Here is a 17,890-nt window from a genome sequence, read left to right on the forward strand (position 1 = left end):
ATCCGCTACTACTTGAGGATAAAACGCCAACCTCACGACATCTCATTCAAGTCCTTTGACGCATCTGTCTCTCAACAAGTAACCTTTGACTCGTTTATCTCTGATATGTCTATCTCCATAGCCAATACTACCGTTACTACCAACCCATGTACCTCATACACATCATACACTACTTCTCACCCTATCACGATAGACTCTCAAAGCACAGGCACTCTCCTCAATCTCAGAAATTTCTTTCCATTCAACAAGATCACTAACTATATAAACAAAAAGAACCAGGATGCATACCATAACAACAACAGATCCCGATTGGAATGAGATGCATATACGAAATATCAACTAAGCCAATACCCCAACAGTATAATCACAATCAGAATATATCATTGTCGTAGAGATACATCACCTTCATCACGATCCCTACATCAATTCACAGATTCTTGTGTCTAAATCCTAGTCTCTTGATATGTCCCATAATAGACATCCATATCAGAAAATATTCGGGCTCATCTTCTCAGTACATGGGGCTTTGAACCTGATACTCGGTCTAGCTTCTTGCGATATGGCTGTTCTACTTTTGTTTTGGAGGTTTTAATTCTCCTCTCTCTTCCTCTCTCTCTCCCTCTCTCTCTGTGTTTGTGTGTGTGTATCACTCACTCTATTCCCGAGTGTTGTAGCATCCAAGTTTCGTGAAAATATCTCTACAGTTAACGTAGAATAGTAGTATGGTTTGTTTGGAAGACTACGTAGCGTTCGATTCATCCTCCACCGATATATATAGAAAACCATTTATCAGGAGGGTGCGACTCCGAGCATAAAGAGTAATGGAGCGTTTCTCTATGAACTTTTTATTTGATTCTGGTTTGTATTGGCTATGAATACACCTACTATTTTGTGTGCTTCGGAAGATCTTGGTTCTGTTCATAATTTTGCCTCTCTTGGTCTCTATGGAATATTGAATGTCTGATATGATTTAACGTGTACCTATAGTGAGACCCTCTCTTATGGTAAAAATATAAAACTTTATAATTTATGCCATATATCAATACGCTCTTATATAGACTCGCTGAAATGCAAGTAGCCTTCGATACTGATGTGATAGTGTTGGGGGTTTATCAACGTTTAGAACGGACTACAAGTGCTTGGGAATGAGAACTTCAGCATAAATTTCAACAAGTATGGCAAATATATATACATTAGCAGTAATATTCAAACATTTTTCTGTTCATCTGGTAAAAGAAAACATACATGACCATGATTACATTTAAGTTTAGCTGGCATCTATAAAACTTCACAATGGTGTAAAAAAGACATTGATAAAGGAAAGGAAAAAGAAGAAAAAAAGGACGGGTGCAACCAGCAGCACCCGGCAGAAGACGTGATAATCAAGGTAGAATACAGACCGAAAACAATCGGAGCAACCTGGGTCACTTCGACGCGTTCCCAGGCAGAAGAGAACCCTTCACACATTAGCTGGAAGCTGGTATCGCACATTCATATGCAGCAAAGCGACAGTGACGTGCATCATGGTCGCGAAGTGAAGGCGACCAATATCATAATGGTCATACATTAAACAGATAAAGCATTGGGCACCGGATAAACGGTTGAAATATGCAAGTTGAGAAGTATCTTGTTCTTGGTGTCTTTTGCCATGGGTTGGCAAAAAATCCAATTTGAACTAGAACGGGGCCAAAGCGAATATGACTCCTGGAATGGGGCATTCTGCTGGCCCTCCCGTGGGCCCTCCGAAGGTATTACCATACCAAGCGGGTTGCTCCGCAAGTCATGCCAATATGATTCCAAAATGCCAAAGAGATATGATAGGCTTAGGCCTTCCGGGAGCGGGTGACGGGGCCATTGGAGCGGCCAGAAGCGGTTGCTGCTCCGTTCGACTTGGCGTTGCCATTGGCCGCGCTGCCGTTGGCAGAGGGGACGACCTCCATCTTTGCCATATCGATAACAGCCTGTCTGCCAGTGTTGCGACGGGGGCGGCCGGTCTTGGCAGCCTTGTTGTAGGTAGCGATGTAGAAGGAGATGAACAGGAACAGGTAGGAGCTAAGGATGGCCATTCCGGCGAAGGCAGCGAATTCCTCTCCAGCACACTTGCCCATGTTGGGTGCCCAGGGGAAGTAGGTGGAGGAGAAATAGGTGTAGGATGCAAAGTAGACAAAGCCTGATGTCTGATTAGCCGCGGTCCCTTCCGAACGTCATCAGTGATGCTACTTACCAAGGTCGATAACGAACTGGATGATTTGAAGACGGGTGATCCATTCCTTCCACCAGATACGGATGCCACGGGCGCTCTGGAAGTAGTACCAGTACATGACAACGTGGACCAAAAGGTTAATGGTGATAGGAACCCATTGGACAGCGGTCAAACCGATAAGCTGGGTGTAGCAGAGGAGAGCAGTGGCACCGTGGTGATAGGTATGGAGGAAGGTCAAAGGCTTCTTCTTGAGGAACAGGAAGACGGTGTCGATGAGTTCCAAGTACTTCGTCAAGTAGTTGAGCTATTTGCGCGTCAGTATTCCCATCACTAGTTTAATTCTATCATCGTCGCGGTACTAACATAGTACAGAACAATCAGGGGCTGAGTCCATCCACCCTCGTAGTCGCAGATGGCGAAGAAGATTCCATTTCTCCAGATGGTGGGCAGAAGCTGTTCGATGAAGAGGGCCAATAGAGTCGCGCTGATCGCGGTCAAGTAGAAGTTGTGAATCATAAATAGGGTGTTGAGCTTGAGGGCAGGGAAATTCTTCATGACCATGCGGCCTCCGAAGATGACGACGTAGTAGGTCACGAGCATCGCAGCGGTTTCCCGGAAGCCGGACATGGGGGTCTCTCCCTCAACAAACTTGAACTCGCTGGCGGGATAGCCCACGACCTTCTCGAAAGCCTGGTCGAAGATGGGCCAGAGGTGGATGCCAAAGGGCCGATCAATTGTCGGACGGGGCACATTCTGTAAGAATTCGAGCGCCATTGTGAACGGTGAGGAGGTCGAAAGATGGAGATCGAGCGTATATGAGACCTAACAACAGTACTATGCTAAAATAGACGTTGTCAAAGGAAGACCTTGAAGCCCTGAGGACTACAGATGCTTTTCTCTTTTTTCTTCTCGGGGCGGCCGCAAGGCAACCAGTCAAAACAGCACAAGGAATGACAAGAAAGGGAAGGGAAAGAGAGCGCAAGAGAAGGGAGAGAAGAGAGAGGAGGATATTAAAGGAACAGAAACGAAAAGAAGAAGACGAAAAAGTCGACTGTGGTTGGGACGAGACAAGGAGGTGGAGAGGAAAAGCAAAGAAAGCGCAGGCGCAAGGAGATTCGATTCTTCTCCGCGTGTCGTTTTTTTCTGGTTGGGGTCCCTTTTTGGCACGTCCGCAGGTTTCATCCAATCAGGGGACGCACCTCGGTCTTGATAAAAAGGGGCGGCTGTCTATTAGGGCCTGCGGATCATGTGCCTTCCCGTGCTTCCGGAGTCCCTCTTCAGGCATCGATTTTCTTTTGTCCATTGTCTGTCCGGGTAAGATTGCCTTAGTATTTTCACGACTGATTACCGACGAGGTTCATAATCCAATTGTACTGAGATTGGGGTTCAGTATTAACAGAGCGTAGACTCACACGATTCACAAATTATTGGCAAATCCAGACGGAATAGACAGCGAACAGACCACACTGATTTTCACATGCACGTACTTGAGCAGAATCCATGGTTACTGCTAGTCCCAGGCAGTCCGATGGAGTCCAATTTCACGTCCATCAGATCTACCAATGAGGGTCCGCCAAGTCATGGGAGCTCAAGAATAGGTGAGCCTACTAGTTATTACTAGTCCCGCCGCAATTTCTTGACATCCAGTACATCTCCATGGGAACTACTTCCCATGGACCACATTTGTTTAGATCGAGGTTAATCTTTCTTTACAGCATTTCAATGGAATTTAAGTGAAGAATTTGTTTAAATAAAAAAAAAAATTAAAAAAAAAAAGTTTGCTACTAATTTTGGTTTTAATATTGGTGATCTTTGCAGGAAAACAACTTGTATATATATACTCTTGATAGTACCTATTGGATTGATATATATATATTTCCCACCGGAAACACAAGCTAGTTTTGTGTATACCCGTGAAAATTTTACACATCATCAGGACAACCTGTTTACTTGGCATGCGAAAGACGAATCAACTTGAAATTTCTTATAATAGATTTAAGCCAAGTTGTTGACGTGGTATAGAATTAAGACAGTGCATGCGCGACATAGACATCGTGCAGGAGACTGTTGGTATGGGCAAAAAGTTAAAAAGAACTCTATTTAAGGGAACAACCCCGCTCGGTATCTACATTGCAATGAACCCAGCCTCTTTAAAAGAGCTTTTCGACTGGTGCAGAGATACATCGAGCCTGATGCTTATAGAGAAGACACTCAACCCAAAGAAGTCATGTACTTATGTCATCAAACTATATAAAGAACAGACGAGCTCATATCCTACACTCGGACAACTTGTGCAGATTCCTGGAGCAACTCATTGCCAACCTTGAGTTCCAAGGGTTTGCCTAGCAGCTCAGGGGCCTTCTTGATGAGATCCTGGAAGTAAGGTGCAGCCCGGTGCTTGTCCAAGGCAGCCTGGTTCACATATCTAGTAATGTCCTTGTCAATAGGAAACGAAGAAAAGACAATCAACAGATAACTGAAGGATAGACCAACCTCTCAACGACAATGATCTCTTCCTTCTTGGCATCGGCATAAGCATAATACACCAGCGTCTCGGGCTCGTGTTCTTGCACGTTCCGGGTGATGTTGGCCAGTTCAGCGGCGAGCTTTACAGCGAACAGGGATCATTAGCTTCGACTTTCACGTTTCAACTGAAGTGCCGCTCATCTTGATCATAAGTGCTTTATGCTGGATCAGATGGCCAATTTGCGAGCTGATAGGTACCCACTTCGTCAAACTTCCCCTCCTTAGGGGTAAGGATAGCAATCTGGTTGATGACCGCGGACGCCATTTTATTCGTTGAAACCGTGACGAGGAATGATGGGCGGGGGGAAATAGGTATATTTTTGAAGTAGGAAGGTGGACTAAGTTGATAAGAGGGACTTTTGAGTCTATCCCTAGATCTTGACCTAAATACCTCGCTAGTACCTCGGTATGCCGAGAATGATGAAATTGTTGCTGATAAATGGTTGGGTTTAAAGGGCAGATTATTAATCGTAGATCCACTGCTCTCAACAAAAGTCTCCGAAGGTGAAAGGATAAGAACAAGCGGAGGGCATAGTTTGACTCAACCAGTGTAGATGTCTAGTGATGTGCTTTCAACTGATGTCATTCTTGATTGTCAACGATCTTATCTCAAGTCACTCAAAGTTGTGGCCTCAGGCATCGTAGTATGTGCCGTGCTAGAACACTGTCGCTTATCTTTCGCCTCCCGGTATACAGATAGTTTAACTGGGCGATGCAGACGTCTCCATGAGGAGTATCTTATCTGATCCTCTATGTTTAGATTGGGCTAACTCGGGAGCCAAGTATAATATCCCACTGTTGTGGCCTCTCTTCCTAGCTTTATTACGAACACAACAAATTATAATCCAGCCTTCTTGAATCTTTGTTCAATATACCCGGTAGCCTAGTAATTCCCTTCATAGCCATAGATGAAAACGTTGCTATATAACTTCAAATTATGAAGGCATCCCATAAATTCAATCCATGGCCTGGAAGACTGTTCCTGACAGGGATAATGTAATAAGAATTGCATTACGCAATCCTTTATGAAGGAGTGACGAACGAAACTGCTGAAGTTGATTGGTAGGATACACCCTCATATCTTTTCGTATTACCATTTTGACTGTTTTGGTTAAATACGTGAGTATTGGAATTGGTTGTTGTTATCCAAAAGGATAGAGGTTCTCAAGGATTGAACCATGTTATAATCATTGGATGTCAATACTGAGGCTGTTAGTATCGAAGGATGGAACCTAAGAACCGGAATAGTCGAACCAATTACCGCCCAGAATTGACACCACTATGTTCCAGCCAATCAGGACCAAGAAATACAAATCACGAGCCGGAACGAGCGAATGACAGCGATCGCAGCCTCAGGCCACGATCGGGCGTGAACGGGAGCCGCCAAAGGAATCGATGACGGACGACCGCTTGGGAAACCTGAGGCACCCACCGCCTCACACCACCCGCAAAATCCTAGCGCAGCCGTCCTTGTCCTCTGACTTCAACCTCGTCCACACCTTGCCCATCCTCCTCTCCTCTCACCACGTCAATTCGCCCGCCTCTCCATTCCAACCCCCCTCACAATGTCACCCGTCTCTGTCTTCCGTGTCGCGACCCGCGCCGTCCGCCCTGCCAGCCTCTTCAGAGCTCCCCAATTGCCCCGGTCCCGCCTGCAGACCCCGGTTGCTCTCGCTATCAACCGTCCTGCCTTCAGCACCTCCTCCAAGCGTCTGGGTGGTCACCACGAGGATGAGACATATGAGGAGTTCTCTGCCAGGTATGCCAGCCCAATCAGCGAGCCATTGAGCCCACGACGAGCCGTGAGCGAGCCTCAAACACCGACAGCAGGGGCTCGATCCGGTTGGCCGTAATCTCCTGATGCTTGCTGTCGGAATCTATCGCCGAGAGGGGGAAAACCAAGGGAAAAAAAAGGATCTCCTTCCGAACTAACGCTTGCAACGCAACAGATTCGAGAAGGAATTCGACGGTGTCCAGGATGTCTTCGAGCTCCAGGTAAGCCAGGCTTCTCTCACACAGAGAACATTCCATATATGGCCCTTATCCACTTGGATCTCGGTTTTATAATCATTCAGCCTGCCATTGGCAGATCGCTCCACACCACTATACTTATCTATATTACATGTGAGGGGACTCAATGCTGATATGTTATTTGCTATGAATCCAGCGCAACCTGAACAACTGCTTCGCCTACGATCTCGTCCCTTCCGTTGAGGTCCTCTCCGCCGCTCTCAGGGCCGCCCGCCGCGTCAACGACTTCCCCACCGCTGTCCGTGTCTTCGAGGGTGCGCTTTCCCCATATCTTCCCCTGCATTTGTCATGACTTTGTGCATCAGTCATAAACTCACACGGCTCGTTCGAATAGGTATCAAGGCCAAGGTCGAGACCCAGGACCAGTACAAGCAATACCTTGAGGCCCTCGAGGGTCTCCGCCAGGAGCTTGGCGTTGCTCTCCGTGAAGAGCTCTACCCCGGCGAGCAGTAAATAATCGACCATAGTCTCGTCATGCCAAATCACTTTTTTTGTCCCACTGTGCCAGTCGATTAGATAGGAAAGCTGTATACATACTCTAGAATGCAGTTGGTGGAGGTGTCCCCCGTGTCTCTTTGATGGGTTTGATCTATCCCTATCTTCCGACCGGAGCCCTACTGTCCCGGGGGTTGAATGGAGGTGCACACGTGCTTTTCTATACCAGTGCTACTATTACTATAAATCCTGTGAGCATTTGATTGTACTCTGTATTATTGGAGATAGTGAAAATTCAAGGGGTTGTTTTTGATGTCCACTGGACGCATAACATGAATACCGAACGGTCATGATACACACACTTTTCGTGTTGCTCAAAGTACATCTGTCCATATGCAGATGTCAATGACGAAAGCAACTAGATGGCATGGAAAACGAGACAATAAAAGGACAATAAATGCGCCGGTCTAATGTATCCTCGTCAGAAGAACAGTTTGAAATGTCACGAAATATATAGGTACAACAAAAGGCCGGCAGCAATTCGATCAAGAGAGCACAACGCGGCTAGATATCAAATATGAGACTATTTTAAGGTAAATATGGGGATGAAAATCGAATAAAAAAGACCATGACCGATCCTTTCAACGCCGCCAGGATTTTAAGGGAAACAAGTTCAAGTGCTTAGGGTCGTCAATGCTGAGTATGCGATGTACAATGGAACAAACCAGTCGTGATAGTCGCGCACTGAGGTCGTTAGATGTCGGATAACGGGGACGTTCTCGTACCCGAGGTGGACTCGTCGAGTCCCAAGTCTGATAATATACAGATCCATCAAGAGAAACCATGCCCGTTCGCTGCAGCCGCCGCAATCTATCCGGTGGAGAGCCTGGACGGTTGTTGACTGTTGCTGCGAGCGCTTCCAGAGAATGTAATAGAATGTTACAGAAGCTTAATGGGTTCCGACATGCTTGAAGTAGCTAGGCCGGCAATCTTCCTTGGCCAGGAAGGGCTCGCCGGCGTAGAATTTGCCTGGGGTGCAGCCGGAGCACTTGGGCGAGTTGGGGCAGTTGTAGTAAGGGATATGGTTGTATCCAATATCGCGGAACCTGTGATGCGTAACCCGGTCAGCGTGGGCAGAACGTGGAATATGGGACCGATATATGTACCAATGAACCTTCGCCGCATCTGCGAACAAACCCAGACCAATGGAATGCACGGGAGCATCGCCCCATCGTTCATAGTAGAAGCCGCCCGCGCGATCCAAATGATTGAAGTAAGCCGAATACTTCTCACCCCGGAAGAACTCCATATCACCGATCTCAAAGTTGGACCAGAAGTGGCAAGTAGAGTACCCATTTGCATCTTTGGTGTGCTCTGGGCGCAATTGGTCGTCCGTCAACCAGTCCAGCATATTGTTGTCGGACAGATAAGTGGGGTTTGCGGCAAGGAACTTCTTCGTCTCGGGCCAGAGAGTTGGGATACTCTGGGGAGCGTCGAAAAGGTTGATGGTGAAACCGTATGTGATGTTGCGGTCCTCTACGAATCGGAACACATCGTAATCAACGTCACAGAAGAACTGAACCTTGGGCTCGACACGCCAGTAGTAACGGTAGTTCTTCAGCGCCGGGTGCTGATAGAACAGGCCACTGTTCCAGCGGCACATTTGATGGTAGGATACCTTGTCGCTATACTGAATGCCCTGCTCCTTCAACACCTCGGCGGACTCGCGGAAGAGGTCCATGTTGATCCAATCGGGGACATCCCAGTGTTCCTTCGGTACTTGCTCTGAGTATAGTTAGACCGATCGTCTAATACGTATGGTTTCCATTCTTCATACCATATTGGCACTTCGCCTTGGTCAGCGCTTGTGTGCGCTTCTTGAACTCCTCTGTAAACGGCTTGTCGTTGAAGAAAATCCAGGGGTAATTAAATTTGCTATTCCAGGTCCGCTCCAGATCGCGCATGGTCGGAATCAACTCCTCCAGCTCCTCGTTCCGGACGAGAGAGATGAGCGCCGCGTTGGTCCGGGCGGAGTTGGCACTGTCGGGGGCATAATCGTGCTCGTCAGCTCGCCATAAATGTCCTTCGGGTTCTCCGGTCGCTGTGAGGAAGAAGAAGAAGAAGTTGTTCTGTCAGCCTCGGATATGCACGGTACGTATAATACACGACAGCCAAGGAGAGGTGGACGGGTAAAACATACGCTCCTTGAGGGGGTCGTTTTGTATGCCGGTATACTCCCCTTTGGGCCCCTTACTAATGATGCTAGTAGGTCCCTTGTTCATTTGAAAGATCAGAAAGAGGATGAGGATAATGCATGACGCACCCAGCATGCGAATGGGTCTTGCGACAGCCATCTTGACTTTGACTGAGTGCGAAACAACGGCAGCAAGCAAGAGGCAGGAAGGAGAGAGAAAAACAGATAAGGAATCGAGTTGGTATAGGAGAGACTTCGCTGGAGGTCTCGATGCCGCCTTTTCCCCCAAAGGGTCTAGCGTGGCGACTCAAGCAACACGTCCAACTACCGCCGCCAATCAGTACAAACGCCGCGTAACCCTCCACCTAAAAGCTGTCGCAATTCTACTACTAATATCTAAACTTACACTTACGTCCCCTTCCGTGGTGATGGGCAATGGGGAATCTGTGCGCGAGCTGCTGGCTTAGTTCTGCAGAATAACCCCTCCAATCAACCGTCATGGCCATCCCCGCCAGTATTAGTGCGCTAACCGACGAGTTGGTTGCGACCGTCGCCAAGGTTGATAAAAGAAACCCCCGTTTCAAAGTCTTGAAACGTCGTACCGAAGATACTCTAAGAGCGAATGCTCATGGCCGTACGGACCAGTTTGCGGTTGCGCACCAGCTAGAGGGACTTCAAGAAAAGTTCCAGGTTCTCAATAAAGATGACTTAGCAGACGCTCTCCGCGCCCGTCTCACCGAGTTAAATGCACACCGGGATTCATGTTTCCCGGAGATTCTATCGTTATTGTTGCAGCTTGCTGATCGTCCTGCTCAGCTGTCTAAGGTAGATCGCATTGAGAGTCTCAAGAAGCCTCAAGCGCATGTGGAATCCCTCTCGTGGACAGATTTAGATGTTGCTGGAACCGCGTATTCCGAGGAGGATATATGGGAATCTGTAGACTTCGGCGCTGGGTCCTCCGAGGATGACCTCTCATCCGTATCAAGTGAGAGCTATCATGGACGATCTTTACCTCAAACCTCCATAGCCCTAGAAGAGGACTACGTGATTCCAGAGGACCTCTTTTCTTCAGGAGAAGATGAAGACCTTGTGGTCTCGATCAAAAGCGCCCAATTCTGGCGAAATGAAACCAGTCCCGACGCTGAACAGCACCGAGGCAAACCCTCTCAAGTTCTCACAGAGCTTCAGATTGTAAGAGAGACTATATTCATGCTACAAGGCCTACCTACATCCTTATTTTGGCGTTATCATGAAAGCGTTGAGGTAGATCGAAAATACTCGCTGGCGCATTTATCAAGTGAAACGCTATCATCATTGCTACGTTCGTTTTGCTCAATTGGGTCAAAAATAGACATCTTAAGACGATACCACCAAGTCCCGCGGGTCATTCCTTACCTGCAGACGTTCCACCGGGGCATCGAAGATCGCCTGCGCGAGTTTGACGGGTTTTTGTCTAATGTGCAGGCACAGTACTTATCGCAATCCGGAACTATTGCGGTCAGTCTTCTACAGCTATATGAGAGCGTTCTCCGTGAATCAAAGCTGCTTCTTTTGTTAGCAGAAATTGTATCCAATCTCAAACATGACGCATCGGATAGCCCTGTACGCTGTCTTGATCTCCTTTACGACTCGGTCTGCATGACACAAGCTACCGGTGACGAAAATGAGTTCAAGTTCCTAGCTCAACTGTTTTTTGCGTGCTTCGAAACTTACGCACGTCCAATTCGCCTTTGGATGGAGAAGGGAGAGTTAGAGGAATCTCTTCAGGGCTCCTTTTTCATCCGCGACAACCGTAATAACGACCAAGACCTACGAACCCTGTGGCATGGATGGTATACGCTGGATGAATCAGCATGGTTTTCAAGTGCGCCGAAGTTTGTTCAACCCATCGCTCGCAAGATTTTCGTTGCAGGCAAAAGCATGGTTTTCCTACGACACTTGGATGTGTCGGAGGACGAGGCGCACGCAAGAAAGAGCTCATTAACGCTAGGAGACGTATTCCCGGAAGACGCTGCCTCCATTTACATGCCGTTCTCAGCATTACTCGACTCGGCCTTTGGGCGAATAGTAGATGAGAACCACTCCTTCACATCATCACTGTTGCGAAGAGAGCTTGATCAGCAGTGTGGGCTAGGGGTCTCCCTTCAGGCGCTGGAGCATATCTACCATTGCAAAGACATGAGCGTGTTCGGACCCATCGACCATAAAATTTTCGACCTTATCGATCGAGGCAGAGGAGCCTGGGACGACCGATATCTGCTCACCGAACTTGCCCAGAGCGCATTCAGCGCCTTACCTTTCATCGACCCATCCAGAGTAATAGTCCGGTCATCCAAGGACCCCACCAACAAAAAAAACACCCACAGCCGCTCCGTCAAGCTCCTCCAAGCCATCTCATTCGACTACATCCTCCCCTGGCCCGTAGCCAACATCATCACAAAAGACGCCATTCTAAGCTACCAACGCCTCTCGACATTCCTCATGCAAATCCGCCGAGCAAAACACACAATCGTCAAGCAACGTCTACAATACTCCCCCCAAACCTCCGAGACTAGGAACAACGCCCAGGCCTACGCCCTCCGACATAACATGCTCTGGTTCCTCAACACATTATACAGCCACATGACCGACTTCGTCATCTCAACTACCACTAATTCACTCCGCAAGGATCTCTCAGCCTGCAATGACGTCGACACAATGGTATCCGTCCACCAGTCTTACATGTCCTCACTAGAAGACCAATGCCTTCTCTCCCAAAACCTTGTCCCTCTTTACGAAGCAATTATCTCCCTCCTTGACCTTTGTGTCTCCTTCTCCGATCTCCAATCTACTCGCTATACCCAGATCAACTCTGCGCAGAAAAAATACGGCCAGGACAAAGATCAGAGTGATGAAGACGAAGAAGAAGACGAGGAACCTGAACACGACGATAGACAGACCCCAGTTCACGACACACAACACCTACAAAAAGTGAAAGCAACCCAAGATCAGTTTAATCAACTTGTCGGTTTCCTGGCTGCTGGATTGAAGGGCGTAGGTCGTGCTAATGCGCAGGTTAGCTGGGAGATTTTGGCTGAGCGGTTGGAATGGAGGAAGGAGCGGACGGCGGATCATGCATGAATATTGTTCCCTGGGTTATGATAATGTGTACTATGACTGTTTTTCCTTTTTATCGTAATATTTACTTTGAGATTCTCGGCTTGAGGATCAAGTCATGAAGAAAGGAGAAGTCCACGAACAGGATGAAAGTGGGAACAATAAGAAATCCTGAATTCATTTATAATTTACCAAAACATGCCATCGTATCAAAATTCCATCCTGGAACATCCCAAATCAGGGAGAATATAGAAAGACGTCGCAATGACAACCAATTTCTACGGAAATAGATTTTCTTTTTAGGGATGACTCATCCCACATATACAGACCATATGACCAAGCATATAGACAGTCCAGTTTCAGCTACCAAAGTGAAGAATAATTTCATCAAACTTTTAACCGACCCATCTTCTGGCACTGTAGAAGACACGGCCCCAGGGGCCGATGTCACCCCATTCCTGGGCCTTGGCGGGCAGCCAGCTGGCGATACCGCCCATGACGGTACGCTCGGGGTGAGGCATGATGGCCAGTACACGGCCGTTAGCGTTGCGGATACCGGCGATACCTTCGGGACTGCCGTTCGGGTTGAAGGGGTATTTCATGGTTGGCTTGAGGGTGGCGTTGTCAACGTACTGGACAGGAGCCAGACCTTCCTGAACGAAGGATTGGGCGGTGACGTTGGAAGAGGGGGAGAAGGAGGCACGACCCTCACCGTGGGCGACAGCGATGGGGAGCGAGGTGCCGTTCATGCCGTGGAAGAAGACGCTGGGTCTGGAGGGATCAGGGTCCGAGACACGGACCATACAGACGCGGCCTTCGTACTGCTCGCTGGCGTTACGCTCGAAGCTGGGCCAGTTCTGAGCGCCGGGGATCAAGTCCTTCAGACGAGACAGGAACTGACAACCGTTACAGACACCCAGAGCGAAGGTGTCAGGGCGCTCGAAGAAGCTCTGGAATTCGGAACGGGTGTTCTCGTGCAGGAGGACAGACTTGGCCCAGCCTTGACCAGCACCAAGGACGTCACCGTAAGAGAAACCACCGCACGCAGCCATACCAACAAAGCTGGCGAGAGACACACGTCCAGAGATGATGTCGGTCATGTGGACATCGACGGCGGAGAAGCCCGCCATGTTGAAAGCGAAAGCCATCTCAGCCTGGCTGTTCACACCCTGCTCACGCAGAATAGCCACGCGAGGCTTGTTGCTGAAAGGAGACATCGAGGTCAAGCTGGTGAGCATAGGGAGCGCCTTATCCTTGGGGTCGAAAGTTGGGTTCCATGACAGACCTGGATCAACATCATCGAGAATGTTGGCATATTCCTGATCAGCACAGGCAGCGTTGTCACGCATCTTCTGCATATGGTACGAAGTGCTGGACCAGGTCTGCTGAAGGTTGGCACGGTTGTTGCGATACACCAAGGTGTGTCCGTGATAAATGGCAAGGTTCTGCTTAGTTCTCTCGGAAACACGTCCAATCTTGTGGATCAGGCCAGCAGGGGGGCCGCATGTGGCAAAGCAGGAGCGGAACTGCATCTCGTGTTCCTTGCGGACCTGGAACACAGCTCCAAGCTCTTCAGTGAACAGCGTTTCCACAACATCCTTCGTGCCGGAGCTAGGGCAGATGTTATCGAGCATGACCTCAACACCGCAACGGCCGGCAAACATCATCTCTGCAAGAGTGGTGAACAGACCACCATCAGATCTATCATGGTAGGCCAGGACAATGCCCGCGTCCTGCAACTGCTGGGTAGCATCGAAAAAGTCCTTGAAGATTTCAACATCACGGACATCAGGACAGTCGTCACCAACCTGGTTGAAGACCTGAGCAAGAGCAGAGCCTCCCAAAGTCTTACGGCCGAAGGAGAGATCGACGAACATAAGGACGGTGTCACCGACATCCTCGAGCCGACGAAGAGCGGGAGTCCAGGTCTTGCGGTAGTTGCCAACCGGTGCAAAGGCAGAGATGACAAGAGACATAGGTGCAGTAACCTCCTTCGCCTCCTTGGAGGCTTCATCAGTCCACTTCATCTTCATGGACATAGAATCCTTTCCGACAGGAATGCTGATACCAAGCTTGGGGCACAGGTCCATTCCAATAGCTTCCGCAGCTTCATAGATGGCGGCGCCTTCACCTGGGTGGCTGCTAGCGGACATCCAGTTGGCGGAGAGCTTCACGTGGCTGAGACGGTCAACTAGATCGGCAGCGGCAATGTTCATGAGTGACTCCGCAACAGCCATACGTGCCGAAGCAGCAGGGGAGATCAAAGCAAGGCTCGGTCTCTCACCCATGGCCATGGCCTCACCAGTCTTCACTCCTTGAAGCAATGCTGTGGCAGTGACAGCAACGTCAGACACAGGAGTCTGCCACCTACCAACCATCTGGTCGCGAGCAGTAAGACCACCAACGGTTCTGTCACCAATAGTGATCAAGAAAGACTTGGAGGCAACAGCGGGAAGGGAAAGGACTCTGTTGGCAGCCTCTCCGATGAGCTCGAGATGGTTGGGCGCAAGAGCAGGTAGGTACTTCGTCAGGGTTGCATCGACGGCGGGAAGTTTCAATTTACGGGAATCAACGACCCGAGTCATCTTAGGAGGTTTTCCGAATAGGACGGACAAGGGCAAGTCAATGGGCTTGGGGTACTCAGTCGAGTCCCTGTCCATGAGAACGAGCCTCTTCTCCTCTTCGGACGTTCCACCTCCACGACCAACGACAGAAAAGCCGCAACGCTCACGGTTGGCGATAGCTGTGAACTTGTTCATGGAGTCCTCCCCAACAGCCATGACGTATCTCTCCTGGGCTTCGCAGCACCAGATCTGCATGGGGCTCATGCTCTTGTCGGCACTGTCAATCTCACGAAGTTCAAAAGTAGCCCCCAGGCCGGAATCATGGATCAGTTCGGGAAGGGCGTTGGAGAGACCTCCAGCACCAACGTCATGGATGAACTTGATAGGGTTGTTGTCACCCATAGCGGTACAAGCGTTAATCACTTCCTGTGCTCTCCGCTGGACTTCAGCGTTGCCTCTCTGCACACTAGCAAAGTCCAGCTCAGCTGAACCTTCGCCCGAGGTAATACTGGAGGCGGCACCACCACCCAAACCGATCAGCATGGCAGGCCCACCAAGGACGACGAGGAAAGCACCAGGCTTTACAACTTCTGGCTTCTTGATGGCATGCTGGGGCCGGACAGTTCCGACACCACCGGCAAGCATGATGGGCTTGTGGTAGCCTCGAACTTCCTTCTGTCCGTTGCCAATATCAATTTCTGTCAGCAGAGTACGGAAGTAGCCAGAAATACAGGGTCGTCCGAATTCGTTGTTGAACGCTGCGCTACCAATAGGAGCCTCCAACATGATATCCAAGCTGCTAGCGATGTGGTTCGGTTTGCCCACATCCAGTTCCCATGGCTGTTTCAAGCCAGGAATCTGCAGGTCGGAGACACAGTACCCGGCAAGACCTGCCTTGGGCTTGGAGCCTCGTCCGACGGCACCTTCGTCACGGATCTCGCCGCCAGAGCCGGTTGCAGCACCAGGGTAGGGGGAAACCGCCGTAGGGTGGTTGTGGGTTTCAACCTTCGCCAAGAAGTGAACAAGTTCTTTCGTATGGTTCCACTCCCCGGTGGTAGCGTCAGGCGCCCAGTGAGCGGCTACGTCTCCCTCGAGAACAGCAGCATTGTCGCTGTAGGCACTGACTGTGTACTCCGGGTTTTTCTTGTGTGTATTCCGGATCATCGCGAACAGGCTATTGGGCATTTGTTTTCCGTCGATAACCCAGGAAGCATTGAATTGTTTATGACGGCAGTGCTCCGAGTTGACCTGTGCGAACATGAAAAGCTCCACATCGGTAGGGTCACGGGCAATTGGACCATTGGGACCATAAGCTTCCGCAATGTACTCAATCTCAGATTCTTCCAGAGCCAAGCCTAACCGTTTGTTTGCCTCCTGCAATACCTCCTTCGGAGTCTTGTCGCTTCCGTGAAGGGGGACGGTCTCAAGGGGAAGAGGGCTGTGCTCGGAAAACATCAGGTGCAGGTCAGGTTCTTCCTGGCCCAGGACCTGTGTCATGCGATCGTGCAAGACATCCTGGAAACCCGACTTGTATTCTGCGGAGCTCGCACGGAGACACGAAATCTTCAATCCGCGCTCAATGCGGTCGACATACTTGCGCAAGCCACAGACGTGAGCGATACCGGTGGCCTGTGAACTCCATGGGGAAATAGTTCCCGTCCGAGGGAAGACGTAGAAGACATCGAACTGGCCGTCCTCAGCGCTGAAGGAGGGAGGAATATCCGTGATATCACCATATTGCAGGAGCTGCTTCAGAACGTTCTGCTGCGGCTCATCCAAGGGCTGAGAAGCATGAACGTAGTGAACCCATTGGGCTCGAACATCTTGAGCTCCAATGCTGGCCGCAATTGCATGTCCCCGGGAGCGAGAGAAGGCAACAGACCCAGGGAGGGCCAGAAAGGTGGAAGCGGAGGAAGCGGAGGTCATTCTGAACGTGTAGGAGGGACCCGGAATGACTCAACGGAGATGGAGGCGAACGAGAGAGGCGGGGAAGGAAGGAGGAGAAGAATAAGATAGGACACTCAGGAGGAGAGGTCCAAGTCGTTGGAAGAGATGTGTACAGGGACACACCTCGAACTAGTAGTTCGACTGGCGATGAGGAGCACAGCGACGGGCTTTGAGCTGCTCGTCCGTCTTGCTGTCTAAAAATTAATTCTTTCTTTTTGGGAGGCGTGGGAAAAAGGCCCCGCGCTAGGCCGATTTCGGCTTATCACTTTACCTTATCAGTCACGTGGGGCTATTGCCCCGGAGAAATTTACCCCCGGAGGAATCTCCTGCCTCCAGGTCTGTGGTCATTTTATATGCATTGCTCTGCGTACACACAAAGGGTCATGAGGAGGGGTTTGGGATAGTCGGATACATTTCTGTTGTAAGAAGATAGGTTCACACTACGGGGTAGACCCAGTATTTCACTGAGTGCGTGTCCACCTTATTGATGGGGATGGCATTGGCATTCAAAAGTCTGGAGTATGGGTCCATGGTGACCGTGTCCGAGTTCTCGACCTTGGAAGAACATCTTTCTAGACTATAGCAAAGCACTGACATTGACTTTTAAGCACCAGTCAAGAGAGGAGCCCGTAGCATGAGCAAACGTGGATTGGGTACTCTACGTCCACACTGCTTGGGATCGAATCCAAGTGAGACAATCTCCGTCTGGCACTGTCCCCATGGAGTGTCAAGTGGATACTCCGTATCAAAGCTCAAGGGCAGCAAGCAAAAACCTGGAGCAAGAGAAGTCAAAGAGAGATGGTAAAAAAAAATTCAAAATTGAAATCCATGACACACCTGACCGGGAAGGACCTTTCCTAATTCAGTAATACCCTCCGTGGTCCGGGATTCCGA

At 49.5% G+C, this 17,890-nt stretch overlaps 6 protein-coding genes across 6 annotated transcripts; 2 read left to right on the forward strand and 4 right to left on the reverse strand.

Moving 5' to 3' along the window:
* Positions 1 to 1,657: 1,657 nt before the first annotated feature.
* Positions 1,658 to 3,314, reverse strand: BDV38DRAFT_141469 (elongation of very long chain fatty acids protein). The gene is made up of 3 exons (XM_032051444.1): positions 2,567 to 3,314; positions 2,225 to 2,507; positions 1,658 to 2,170 (listed from the first exon to the last, which is right to left on the reverse strand). Exons 1-3 carry the CDS (start codon positions 2,975 to 2,977, stop codon positions 1,824 to 1,826), a joined length of 1,041 nt encoding a protein of 346 aa, XP_031911285.1. The 5' UTR covers positions 2,978 to 3,314; the 3' UTR covers positions 1,658 to 1,823.
* Positions 3,315 to 4,147: 833 nt separating this feature from the next.
* Positions 4,148 to 5,371, reverse strand: BDV38DRAFT_252771 (putative quinol monooxygenase). The gene is made up of 3 exons (XM_032055176.1): positions 4,932 to 5,371; positions 4,697 to 4,809; positions 4,148 to 4,628 (listed from the first exon to the last, which is right to left on the reverse strand). The coding sequence occupies exons 1-3, from the start codon at positions 4,992 to 4,994 to the stop codon at positions 4,478 to 4,480; spliced, it is 327 nt and encodes a 108-aa protein (XP_031911286.1). The 5' UTR covers positions 4,995 to 5,371; the 3' UTR covers positions 4,148 to 4,477.
* Positions 5,372 to 6,294: 923 nt separating this feature from the next.
* Positions 6,295 to 7,213, forward strand: BDV38DRAFT_285055 (cytochrome c oxidase subunit VI; the record flags this gene model as incomplete). The annotated part of the gene is made up of 4 exons (XM_032060406.1): positions 6,295 to 6,578; positions 6,679 to 6,724; positions 6,897 to 7,014; positions 7,095 to 7,213. 4 exons carry the CDS (start codon positions 6,295 to 6,297, stop codon positions 7,211 to 7,213), a joined length of 567 nt encoding a protein of 188 aa, XP_031911287.1.
* A 471-nt stretch (positions 7,214 to 7,684) lies between these two features.
* Positions 7,685 to 9,718, reverse strand: BDV38DRAFT_141542 (glycosyltransferase family 15 protein). Its single transcript, XM_032051447.1, has 4 exons — positions 9,396 to 9,718; positions 9,033 to 9,296; positions 8,362 to 8,980; positions 7,685 to 8,301 (listed from the first exon to the last, which is right to left on the reverse strand). Exons 1-4 carry the CDS (start codon positions 9,547 to 9,549, stop codon positions 8,145 to 8,147), a joined length of 1,194 nt encoding a protein of 397 aa, XP_031911288.1. The 5' UTR covers positions 9,550 to 9,718; the 3' UTR covers positions 7,685 to 8,144.
* BDV38DRAFT_141485 (putative gamma-tubulin complex component GCP5) lies at positions 9,701 to 12,645 on the forward strand. Its single transcript, XM_032051446.1, has one exon. The coding sequence runs from the start codon at positions 9,888 to 9,890 to the stop codon at positions 12,507 to 12,509; it is 2,622 nt and encodes an 873-aa protein (XP_031911289.1). The 5' UTR covers positions 9,701 to 9,887; the 3' UTR covers positions 12,510 to 12,645.
* Position 12,646: 1 nt separating this feature from the next.
* On the reverse strand, positions 12,647 to 17,197 carry BDV38DRAFT_141484 (phosphoribosylformylglycinamidine synthase). Its single transcript, XM_032051445.1, has one exon. It carries the CDS (start codon positions 16,973 to 16,975, stop codon positions 12,881 to 12,883), a length of 4,095 nt encoding a protein of 1,364 aa, XP_031911290.1. The 5' UTR covers positions 16,976 to 17,197; the 3' UTR covers positions 12,647 to 12,880.
* Positions 17,198 to 17,890: the final 693 nt, after the last annotated feature.

Source organism: Aspergillus pseudotamarii (assembly GCF_009193445.1).
Source record: "Aspergillus pseudotamarii strain CBS 117625 unplaced genomic scaffold BDV38scaffold_45, whole genome shotgun sequence".
NCBI lineage: Eukaryota > Fungi > Ascomycota > Eurotiomycetes > Eurotiales > Aspergillaceae > Aspergillus > Aspergillus pseudotamarii.